This window comes from Carassius auratus, chromosome 36, assembly GCF_003368295.1.
Source record: "Carassius auratus strain Wakin chromosome 36, ASM336829v1, whole genome shotgun sequence".
NCBI lineage: Eukaryota > Metazoa > Chordata > Actinopteri > Cypriniformes > Cyprinidae > Carassius > Carassius auratus.
Genome location: NC_039278.1, coordinates 495,293 through 508,238, shown reverse-complemented (window position 1 = coordinate 508,238; position 12,946 = coordinate 495,293). Strand labels below are relative to the sequence as shown.

General features: G+C 35.0%; 1 protein-coding gene across 5 annotated transcripts; it reads left to right on the top strand.

Moving 5' to 3' along the window:
- Positions 1–575: 575 nt before the first annotated feature.
- LOC113054906 (SAP domain-containing ribonucleoprotein-like) lies at positions 576–11,702 on the top strand. 5 transcript variants are annotated; one of them, XM_026220688.1, is made up of 12 exons: positions 576–739; positions 1,505–1,604; positions 1,994–2,020; positions 2,174–2,214; positions 3,294–3,352; positions 3,446–3,497; positions 5,799–5,872; positions 6,207–6,244; positions 6,923–6,942; positions 7,042–7,110; positions 7,212–7,298; positions 11,520–11,702. In XM_026220688.1, exons 1-12 carry the CDS (start codon positions 707–709, stop codon positions 11,556–11,558), a joined length of 639 nt encoding a protein of 212 aa, XP_026076473.1. In that variant the 5' UTR covers positions 576–706; the 3' UTR covers positions 11,559–11,702. The 5 variants fall into 5 exon arrangements, with proteins under 5 accessions (XP_026076473.1, XP_026076476.1, XP_026076474.1 ...); XM_026220691.1 differs by having other exon boundaries at positions 577–739; positions 1,994–2,008; positions 2,177–2,214; XM_026220689.1 differs by having other exon boundaries at positions 578–739; positions 1,994–2,008.
- Positions 11,703–12,946: the final 1,244 nt, after the last annotated feature.

Genomic DNA, 12,946 nt, shown 5'->3' with positions numbered 1-12,946 from the left:
TTCCAAAAGTTTTCACCCCCCAGCTCTTAATGCATCTTGTTTCCTTTAACATTTAACAATAATCATGCAATATTGTATTTATCTTTTATTATGGGTCACATAATATGCTGCCAGTTCATAGCCTGATTTGGGCCAAATGATCACTGGACTGATCGAGACTTGGACTGATCTGGGCCAAACTCCTCCCACTAACAATCAGCCTGTGATCCACTCTGTGCCATCATTACGCTTATGTCCATTTTGATAAATTACAAGTTTTGGGTTAAAACGACCGTACATCAAATTTTCTGTTGTGTGTTCTTTTAATAAATAAGGCCCATTTAGTTTAAAAACAGGTTCAATTTTGCAAAGTTAATTGGTTATGGAATTCTGTGAAATAAACTTAAATAAACTAATATTTTTAGCTCAAGTGAATTCAGGGATTTTGTGGAGGTAGCTTTATTATTGTGATATTTAAAAAGCCACCGAGTTGTACTGATTGTACCGCTGCCACTGGTAGTGATTTAAGGTAGGAATTCATTTAGGATCAGTCTAAATGTGTTAAATGTATTTTTACATTTTAGAGAAATGCATATCTACAAAGTACCATCTCACATTAGGTTGTCCCAGTCTCCTGACCGACCGGTTGCGCTGCAGCGCAAAATCATCGGTGAAGACTTTAAAACCGGAATTAATAAGATTTCAAAATACAATCCTCTTCAAGAAAATGGCGGAAGTCGTGGAATTGCATAAACTCAAGGTAAAGAAACCAAGTGCAAAGAACGTTTCTATGAATGTTTGTTAGTATTTTTCCATTTATTTATTTTTTTGGATCTGGTTGTAACAGCGAGCTATTCTTAGTTGTGCTAAATTTGCTTATGATAATAACCGTAATATATTTAAGTTAACGTGTCAAGGTTCATTCAGCACTTGTTTCTTTTGACTCTAGTGATCTGTGTACCTTTCGTTACTCGCTGAAAAACATCTAAGTTACCTGCTTAATTAAAAAACATTTTAGTTCAATCTTTCAGAGACTTCTAAAATGAGACTTTTACATTGTTCCTTCACCACGCAGGCACTATTTTACTCTTCCAGTTTATCAACTAACGTTACATCAGTTCACTCTAAAAATAAAACTCAAGCACGTGTTCTTCTCCTACAAGTGCCTAAAAAGTGGGTTGTAACAACAAACATCTATCTAAAGCAATATAACTGCTTACTTTTTTGTCCATCGTAGTTCTTCAATACCTAATTAGCTCATAGCTGCCTTCATAAATTGCATTTTTGGGTGTAAATGTATGAATTTGTAGAGAGGCTTTAGTAAACAACTCTTTACTCCACACAAAGACCTAGATGAAGATGCAAGGATTTTCATGGTACATTTAACTCAATTATTTAGAAGCAGCCATATTTGTTCCAATACCAACTTTGTGGACTAACAAAACAGGTTTCACACATCAGGTATGTGATTTCTGGTTGTGATTTAACATAGCCACTGTCATTAAAACTAATATAATCCCCACAGTTGGCTGAGCTGAAGCAGGAATGTACTGCTCGTGGGCTGGATGCCAAAGGAAATAAAGCCGATCTTATTGCCCGGCTGCAAGCCTATCTGGAAGAGCATGGTATGCATTTGCTAATACAATATTTCAGCTTTTTAATGTATTTTTCTTTAAGGTCACTTTTTTTCCACCCTTAACCAGTTTTCATTACAATTATGTTCTTTAGATATCTCAAAGATAGATGTAATACTGCACTAATCCATTTTTCTCTTAAAGAGGAGGCGTCATTTACTTGCCCACATGTTGTTTTAAAACCATATTAATTTCTTTCTTCTGCACCACACAAAAGACAATATGTTGAAGAAAGATTGTTAGGATGAAAGCATTCTTTGTCCCCAATGACTTCCATAGAATTAAAAAACAAAAAAGATACCATTGAAGTAATTTGGGACCAAGATGGAAAAGTACCAGCAACTGTTTGATTTCTCGCATTCTTCTTTTGTATTCAACAGAAGATACTCATACAGGTTTGGAACAACATAAGGATGAGTAAATGATGACAGAATTTGTATTTTTGGCTGATTAAAATTCCTCTAATGTGAATAAAAATCATTTTGAGCATCGTAGCAGAATAAACATTAAATTGTGAAACCATTATAATGTATGTTTAACATTTTAAAATGTGTTTTTAGAAGAAGTGAATGAAGAGGAAGTCCTGGGAGAATATGGTGAGGTAAGTTTTCCCAGATGTGATGTTTCCATGGGAATTTTCAGGGTAAAAGTTCAAATAGATGCACACTGAATGTAGTAGCTAGAGTGTTATTTTGTACATTTAGTCATTTCGCAGACCCTTTTATCCAAAGCGACTTAAAAATGAGGACAACAGAAGCAATCAAAATTAAGGAGAGCAATGATATGCAAGTGCTATAAGTCTCAGATAGCTTAATGCAGTACATGTAGCAAGGTTTCTTTATATATATATATAGAAATGCATTGTGTCTGTAGTCCGTAGTGTTTGACCAGTTTAAGCCTGGTATTAAGATATGTCCTGGTTGATCTGAAGGGTTTTGTTTATACATTAATGCATGTTGTTAATAACCTCAATCTGTTTTGAAAGGATCCAATTTCAGATTCTGAAAGTTCTGTTTATATTAACCCTAAACATTGCTATCCAGTTCATATGCATGTATTACTTGTATGAACAAAACTACAGTGCTTGCTTATTATGTTCAGAACATAAATTAATCTAAATATTGATAAGAAAAGTTAGATTCAAGGTTTTGAGCCCCCAATTGAGTTCTTTTTCACCATTTATAAAATAATTATCTTTTTTTTTTGTTTCAAGCATGTCCTGTATGTTTTTTGTTTTTAAGTAAAAAGTCTCTATCAATACACACTTTATCACTGTCAAGATGTATAAAGTCATATCATACAACCCTAGTCTTTGACAAACTTCACCTATCTAGCTTTATTTTAAAGCATAACAAAAGTGCAGTCAGTGGATGATTGACAGGTGAATATATGGTCCTTTACTGTCCAGGATACAGCAAAACAAATGCAAGTGTACCTTTCAAAGCAATGTGGTCACATGCATCTCTGACTGCCTCTATTTGTGGTTTAATTAATCTGATTACAAAACGTCTTGAACTGATCAGATCACCTGAGATGTATTTTAGTACTGTAAATGGATGCATTTTGAATGGGTTTTAATGGGTGTAAACAAACAAATGTGTTTCTTGTGTCAGGTTCCAGATGGGACAACAGTCATAGTGTTTGATTTGCTCAATGTAACATACTTTGCATGTGATTTAGGAGGCCTTTGCCAAAGAAGAGACCGATTCCCAAAAGCAAGAGTTTACTCCTCCTGAAGAGTATGTCATTCCCTCTTCACCTATACATCAGCATACTTTGCACATGGCATATATATATATATGTTGGTTTGTTCACTGTGCTCTTGATTTCAGGGAGACTGAGAAAAAACTGGTCAAGGTAAACCCTCCTGCTACAGTTGGTGAGGTAATGATCTTTACTCAAACCACATACAGTAGTAGTCAAATCACATATGGCACACACAGGACAATTCTTTAGATTCTACAGCCCTTGTTCCTACTTTGCTACTATTACACTTCTGTGAAACTTTTGTGAAATCATGGCCAGGTGGCACAAAGGGGCATTTCGCACCAGTAGGACTGAAATTCAGACATTATCGTTTGGAAACAGATATGATAATAAAATTAAAGCTGCAAGCAGCCTTTCTGGGGCCAAGCCCTTATTGCTCTTTGGCTTTTAAGGTTTTTTCAAGCAACTTTTTCAGCACTTTTTACCGAACAGATAGATTCAGAATTACAGATAAGGTGAAATCAGAAGGTCTGATGAGAACGAACGCAGAATGAAGTTACAAAAACACACTTATTTTTGATCCCATTTTAAGAAACTTTAGTACAGCTCTTAACCATGTAATAAAGGAATTGAAATGACAACTTTATACCCAATTTTAAACTTTTCCCATACAGGTTTCGAACCCACAACCTCACAGGTTCAGTACCAACGCCTTAGCTAAGTGTGCCACATTAGTTGACACACAACGTACACGGCACAGAAGAGAAGTTAAGGTGTGAGAATGATCTCTCTCACAAGCCCGAAGTAGCATTTTAGCCAGATTAGCATGCTACGCTAAAAAATGCTAACATTGTCAAAGTTAACCAGATTGCTCAAGAGACCCATTAGAGTGAATAGAAAAGTGTTAGCATTTTAGTTCATTAGCATGCTAAGCTAACTAGCATAAATCAACAAGCACAGGCACGGTCAACTTTGGAGCTGTACATCTCTGGAACGGGAGTGAATATCAAAAATTTGTTGAGTCATTTCTGTCAGGCCCGGTCTGAAGTTCATCTGTTAAAATTTTGAACAAAATTGAACAAGATTTCAGGGAGGAGTAGCGAAAAAACTGTATTTCATTCCATTCAATATGGCGGACAGACGCCATGTTGGAAAATGACAATTGAGACATCATCAGAATCGGCATAACCAAAGGAATAAAATGACATAAAAATAACAAAAATTGATCAACATTTACAGTAGTTATAAGGGGTTTTGCAAGAATCGTTATATCTCTTGAACACTAGGTGGCGCTGTCTTCCAACTTCCGGGGTACTTCCGGCACATGGTGTTGATGATGCCTATCGATTTTTGTGAAGATTTGTACAGTAGTTCAAAAGTTATAGCAATTTTTGACAAATTTCAAAATGGCGGACGGGTGGTCCAGGTGGTCTTGACAAAATTGACATCCACAGATTCAAAATGATCTACAGAAACCATAGACATCAAGATCATAATTTTCTGATGAATTGTTCAGAAGTTATAAGCAAAAAAGTGCATTTTTGGTATCTCAACACCCATAGGTGGCGCTGTTCCCAAATTTGGCATGGACCCCCAAGTTATGGTGTAGATGAAGTGAACCAAGTTTGGTATCGATTGATCAATGTTTGGCCGAGATACAGCATCTCAACCCATTTGAGGTCAACCTCAGTAAGTTCACAGCATCATAACTTTTTTTTTCACTAGTGTTCAAAAAATTCTGTTGAGTCATTTCTGTGCGGCTCAGTCCAAAGAACATCTGAGCCAAATTTCAGAAGAATTGGACTAATTTTGAAGGAGGAGTAGTGCTTAGACTGAATACTGTACTTTTCAAAATGGCCGCTACTGTAATGGGAGGAGTCTTAATGTAAGATATGGAATGGAATCTCCATGAAGAGACAAAACAGATGTACTAAGTTTTATTTTAATAGAATTAGTGGTTCAAGAGTTATTAATGTTTGAATGTTGAATTTTTGAGCTGGTGGTGGCGCTATAGAGTTTGCCCTAGAGACCCCAAAGTTGGTCAGATCACTAATAATGGTCATCTCTACAAGTGTGCCAAATTTCATCATTTTCCCTTTTTCCCTTCATAGGGCTACCATAGACTCCCATTGGACGAGAAGAAGAAGAAGAAGAAGAATAATAATAATAATAATAATAAAACGTACAGATACAATAGGGGCTACAGCCCTCTGGGCTTGGCCCCTAAAGAGCGAAACAATAAAATGTTATTGATATTATAATGTCATTATCATATATCGCTGTCACTAATTATTTATCATAGAATATTTAATTTGACTATTGTTACAGTGAAATTACTGTGACAGCAGTGCTTTGTACAATATACTGCTGGCCTATATTTTACACTACACATTTAACAGATGTGTATTATTTATATAATTAAATCCTATGGTATATTCTTCTTGCCATAAAAGTAATAACGTATTATTTTCATTGCAGAGGCTTCAGAAGAGAGCAGAACGCTTCAATATTCCACCAAGTGGCGACAGCAAAAAGGCAGCACGAGCAGCAAGGTTTGCTTGTTCGAGAGAGAGATTACATTTTATTTTTCTTCTTGTCATGTCATTAAAAGTCTTGAGAATTTATTTTGGTTGAAATGCAGTGTTTGGACTGGTCTATTTGAATGGCAAAAGACAAATTTACATACCTTTGTCAAAACTGATTCAAAACACTAAAAAATATAAATAAAATTTGACAACAATCGTAAATATGGCATGCATTCTAGAGAAAAAAAATGACTGTAAAATGGGAAAATATACCTCGGTATCATCTGTCAGCTATAATGCTTATATAATGCAGTAGATTATTGCATGTGTTTTTTGAGACCTTCATTGTCTGTTTTATTAGGTTTGGTCTGCAAGAACCTGAAGCTGTATCATCCAAAGGTGAGTTGACAATCTAATACAGTGCATCTCAAAACTATTTTCAAAGTTCCTTTTGTTTTCACTTCTGAAACATACAGGGTATTATTTTACTACAGTGACTTCTTAAATATAAAAAGCTCAAGTAAAAGTTGATTTCTCAATTCATGTCACCTTTAATAAAGCTGTGCAGTCTCATTAATGTTTATGAAACAACAAAAGAAAAAAATAGGTCAATCACTGCTGTTGGCTGAACATTTATGACTTTTAATGATAATTTTTTTTTTTTTTAGTTTCAGTTTCTGTATATTTCTCTACCTGAATACTACTGTTAAACCTAAATGGTCTCCTTAATGAAATTCAGGTCGTGAGTTTAGTTGATATTGGTCAAATTATAATATTCAGTGATGTGATGTTCACTGTGTGGTGTAGCCTCTGGCACAGTTGAAGCTTGTACTTAAAACTAATAGAAAGCAAATAAGAAGCATTAATAGTCGTACATTTTAGCTAACACGTGCTCTGATAAATTTGAACAGATTTTTTTTTTTTCATTTTACTTGTAAAATAATTGAACATTAGGTCATGAATATTGCCTTTAAAAGTCATGGACATTTATTGGTAAGAATGTGTACGAACCCTGTACAGTGCTTAATGAGAATTTCCATCTATTGATGCGTTTTTTTTTTTTTGTTTGTTTTTTAGGAACTTCAGCCAAAGTTAATGTGAGTAATTTGGTTGCACATTTTGGTGGGGACTTAGAAATTAATATATGAAATAATTGAATCTCTGTAAAACCACTGTCATACGTGCCTCTCTTTCAGGTTGATGTTGAGGTATTAAAAAAGAGAGCAGAACGTTTTGGCTTGAATGTCTCTTCAGTTTCTAAAAAGGTACTTTTTTTTTCATATTTCCAAACATTAGGAGCTGACAATTCCTAAGATTAGGAAATGAGCTATTTTAATGTTTCGTTGCCTATTTTGTGTGTTCACAGATTGAGGATGATGAAAAGCTTAAGAAGAGGAAGGAGAGATTTGGCGTTGTCACTAGTGCAGCAGCGTCTGGAGCCAATGATACAGAGGTATGAGTATGTGCTGATAACGTGGTTTTAAAAGGTTTATTAAATGTATGTGTAATGAACAGTGTTTATACATGAATAAATGCCCGTTTCATCATAAAATGATTGTCCCTTCAAGAGACTTAGATTTAACTGCTGTCCATAACTATTACTATATATATATATATATATATATATATATATATATATGCTTAAACGTTTATTACGTATATTTTCAGTAGATGGATATTACAAAGTATATTTTCTGAAGATTACCGTTTTGAGTTTTCATTTCTGAACACAGAAGCAAATTCACCACACTCATTTCAACTTCATTTATTTTTTTTGTACATTGCATTTATCCATCTATATACATTCATTTATTCTTGAAAATACAGTTACCATAGTTATTAGTAAAGTCCTATTGAACATATGTAGAGCACACCAAAATATGTGACCCTTGACCTCAAAACCAGTCTTAAGTCGCTGGGGTATATTTGTAGCAATAGCCAAAAATACATTGTATGGGTCAAAATTATAGATTTTTCTTTATTAGTAATATACATTGCTAGGAACTTAATTTGGACAAATTATTTGGCAAATATTGTCGTAGCCTAACAAACTATACATCAATAGAAAGCTTATTTATTTAAATTACTTATATTTCAGTTTATGTATAAATCAAAATTTTGAAACATTTACACTTAAGAATGGTTTTGTGGTACAGGGTTACATATGATAGACAGAAGCTCAAACATGCTTGCTTGACATATGAGAACCAAAGAGTTTGTTCTCTCGTCACGCAAACTAAATGAAATGGCTTATTTGGGGCAGTGCTAAATGTCTCTGGCTGAACAGTAATAACGTCATCAAAACATTAAGTGTCTTTTGAGGGTTGTTATTGATTAACTGGTTAAGTAGACTTAGATTTGTTTAGTCTTTGCAAAGTTGAATATGGAAAACAGGAGGGTGCACAGACAATAGCTGATTTGTAATTTCATAATATATTTAATAACTAATGCAAAATAATGAAGTTATTAAGGTGCTACCAATAGAAGTGTTTGTGTGTGTGTGTGTGTGTGTGTGTATAAAATATATATGGTCCAGTTAATAATGTTACTGGAAAAGTAAATTGCACATGATAAACACATGGACAAAATTGTTGGTTACCTTTGCATTAAAGAAGGAAAAACCCACAGTGGTCACTAAAATAACTTGAAGCTGTCAAAAGTAATAATAAAATTTAATGAAAGATAACTAATGAAAATCAGACATTAGTTTTGAATTGTGGTTCAAAAGAAGCATAAAAAAACTAATAAAACTAGACTGGACACTCTTAACTTTTTTTTGTTTTATTGCACAACCTTTTGAGGTAATCACTGCAAGTGATTTTTGTAACCCAATGAGACTACTGCACCTGTCAACGGGTATTTTGGCCCACTTCTCATGAGCACACTGCTCCAGTTGTCTCAGGTTTGAAGGGTGCCCTCTCCAGACTGCATTTTTCAGCTTTTTCCACAGGTGTTCAATAAGATTAGGATCAGGGCTCCTAGAAGGCCACTTCAGAGTACTCCAATATTTAGTTTTTAGCCATTCTTGTTTCTTTCTAGCTGTGTTTTGGGTCATTATCCTGTTGGAGGACCCTTAACCGGGGACTGAGACCAAGCTTTCTGACTCTGGGCAGCACCTTTCGCTCCAGAATGCCTTGATAGTCTTGAGATTTCATTGTACCCTGCACTGATTCAAGACACCATGTGCCAGATGCAGCAAAGCAGCCCCTGAACATAACCAAGCTGTCTCAATGATTCACAGTAGGTACGGTGTTCATTTCTTTGTGTGCTTAATTTTTGCATCTGTGATCATAGAGCTAATGTGACCTCCCAAAAAGCTCCAGTTTTGTCTCATCTGTCCAAAGGACATTCTCTCAAGAAGCTTTTTAGCTTGTCCATATGCATTTTGGCAAATTCCAGTCTCGCTTTTTTGACTTGCTTTCAACAGCGGAGTCCTCTCTTCCATTTAAGTCCACTTTGGCTCAAACAGCAACTGATGGTGCGATCTGACACGGATGTCCCTTGACCTTGAAGTTCACCTCTAATCTCTGGAGGTTGTTCTGGGCTCCTTGCTTACCATCCATATTATCAGTCTCTTCAATTTGTCATCAGTTGCCCACATCCAGGGAGGGTGGCTATAGTCCCATGGACCTTAAACTTCTGAATAATATGTGCAACTAGTCACAGGAGCATCAAACTGCTTGGAAATGGTCTTATAGCCTTTACCTTTAACATGCTTGTCTATGATTTTTTTTTATTATAATTTCCTGAGACAACTCTCTCCTTGGCTTTCTGTGGTCCATGTTCCGTGTGGTACACACCATGCCACCAAACAACACAGTGACTGTTTTTTTGTCCAGGCCAGTTTCAGTAGAATTTGAGGAGCTTCTGTTGAACCACAATCCAAAAGCAATGTTTTATTTTCATTAGTTTTCAGTATTTTTATTTTTTATTTTTTTATTATTACTTTTGTGTGTTTCAAGTTGTTTCAGTGACTGTTGGGTTTTCTTTGACGTAAGGGTACCAACACAGGGCTCTAGAGTGCAACCTACTTTCTCAATGGTGGAAAAGAAAACAGTTGCATCGGTGCGACCAGCCATTTGAGGGGGGGGGGGAAAGTCTTAGACTCCGAAAGTCTCCCTGTGGTTCTCTTTTCAAAAATACATGCAATAGGCTCAAGCTTGCAAAGGACTGGCAAAAGTAATTCTCATAAATGTGACAAAGGGGAAATAGTAAGGAGATTTTTTTTATTATTTACTAATAAACTAGTGTTTTCTGAGTCTGTGTCACAAGGATTAAGTTGCCTGTCTCGCAATCTCATTAGACATGCCTTCCGAGAGAAATGCATCTTTAAGAATTATGATTTATAATGATTTGTTTGAAGTAGTCATTTAAAGCTTTCTGTAGATATTTATCATGTCTGTGAGTCATGTTTTCACTGAGTGTTGGTTCATTTTTGTACTCCTGTTAAAGACGAGATGGCAGAAAGCACAATGTTTTGTTGATATTGTGAGTGCACACAAATAAAAGACCCTTTGCAGTTATGAATGATGTATTACTCTTATGAGCAAAAAGTGATCACGCTGGTGTCTCCATGTCCTGGAGTGTCTCAGCACAAACTATTGGATGGGTATAGCTCACAATTATATGGGTCTAACATTTAAACATGCTTGAACTGTTTTATATCTATAGATTTTATTTTAGGCGAGTCGGGATGATTTGAGAAGGCCAAATTGATCAAACCTAGGCTCACTGTCTGCCGCTGGCAGCTTGGTCGTCTAAAACTTATATTTTACACACAAATGCTCCAAACGTTTTTCTAAATTAACTTTAATAATAAACCAAACAACAATCACTTATTGGTTGCATATGGGTTGTAATATGCAAAATGACAATGCAATATGTAAAATGGCAATGCATTTCTGTATTTACATTTACATTTTCCAATACATTTGTGCAACGTTTGGTGCAAAATGAAAGTTTACATTATTTTAATTTGCCATTTCATAAACTAGTTTTAATATGTAAAATGAATACTACTTTCAACGCTTAAGTTGCAAAATTAAAATGGATTACAGAAATGATTAGATATGTGTAACATGTTCAAGCAAAAACTGTGGCAAAATGATCATTCAAAAGTTATTTTTCTTAGTTGCATTTACACTCACAGTCAAGACACTTACGATTGAAATTTCATTCAGTGTCCCGCAATGAATGTAGCAAAATTCAATGTGCACATACAAATCGGCTTATGGCTTCAATATTTCACTCACACTTGTGGGCGGAGCTGAAACGCTTCTTTCATCTGATTGGTTGAATCGTTCCACCTTCAGCACGGCTCTTTCATTCTTTCAGGCTGAATAAGAGTCAGTGCGGTGATGTCTGAAACCACCACTCACTGTTAACTTTTGAATCAGATAATATAGGGATAATATTTAAATCAGATGTTGATGGACCCATAATTCATGATGCTGTGGCCTGCAAGTGACCCCTTTAAATTATTTCTAGGTTCTAGTATTGTATGAATATTGTCCCACTGATAAATATAGTGAAAATAGTTCTGTCTAATCCACACCTACACTGTAAATCATTGCAACACCTCAAGCAAAGTTCCTGTTTATATCAGTACTGACCATATAAAAATGTTGTTTCTATGTAAGCGTTCTTCTTACCCCATCCTCTCTTTCTCTTTCAGGCAAAGAGAAAACGTGCTGAGCGCTTTGGAAATGTATAAAAATGGATCTTACCCTTTTAGTATTTTTATTAATTTTTTTTAAAGTGTTCTTTGCGATTCATTTTATGATTTAAGCTTGCAATCCCTGTAGTGCCATGGTTGTTTGTCTGCTATTTACATTAAAACTACCCCAATTCCTTACTAGTTTTGATTTTGTCTTTCATTCTTGATATGCTTGATGGATGAATAGCATTTGGCTTAGGTGTGTGTGTGTGGGTCCTTAAGGTATTAATATGAATCCTTCAAAACACCTGCAAAGGATTCCCGAGCCTTCAAAATGCTCTCTCAGCACAATCACAAGACTGTAGGAAGAACGAGACTCAGGGCTTCCATATCATCTCCATGCCACGCCGAAGTGAGGCAGTAATTAAAGCAAAAGGAGCCCCTACCAAGTATTGAGAACATGTACAGTAAACTAACATACTTTCCAGAAGGCCATCAATTCACTTTTATTTTTAATTTTGTTGGTATTACGAAGTGTTCTAATTTGTTGAGATTGGTCGGTTTTTGTTTAATGTGAGCCAAAATCATCACAATTAAAAGAACCAAAGACTTAAACTACTTCAGTCTGTGTGCATTGAATTTATTTAATACACCAGTTTCACAAATTGAGTTGAATTACTGAAATAAACTTTTCCATGACATTTTAATTTGAGATGTATCTGTATATGCATAATATTTATATTTTTTATATTTATACTTAAAGGGTTAGTTCACCCTAAACTTTAAATTATGTAATTTAATTACTCTGTCTTGTCATCTTTGGACAAAAAATTTAGATATTTTTGATGAAATCGGAGCACTATGATCCTCTATAGACAGCAACGCAACTGAAATGTTCCCAGGTCCAGAAATGTTGTAGATAAATCGGTAAAACTAGTTTGCTAACACTCAAATGAGAGTTACTTAAGTTAGTTTTCTATTTCCTGTTGGCCTTGCTGCAGCTGATCATAGCTCCGTGTAGCGTTTTTTTTTCTCTAGAATCTTTGTTACTATCACTCTCTTTTGTTTAAAGTGATAAAATATAACTTAATTCACCATATTTCTGATATTATCGATCAGTCTTGTCAGATTAATTTTGATTGTTCAGTTTTATTTATCCGTGAGTGCAGTGCACCTGCATTGCGTTAGCCTTTCGTTAGCCTTTTCATTCTAACCTATCGCCGTTTTCTTTTCTCCTCTCCTATAGGATTAGAATCCCGCCAAATTTATTGCAGTCACAGATCGAAAAATAATAAGCAAAGATCAAATATTTAAAAACACGTGTAAAATAATAACGCACAAAATAACAGTCATGGATCAAAAAATAATAAGCATAAATCAAAAATGTAAACGCATTTAAAAATATATTGCACAAAACTGAAACGTGAATTCAACTTTTCCAAATC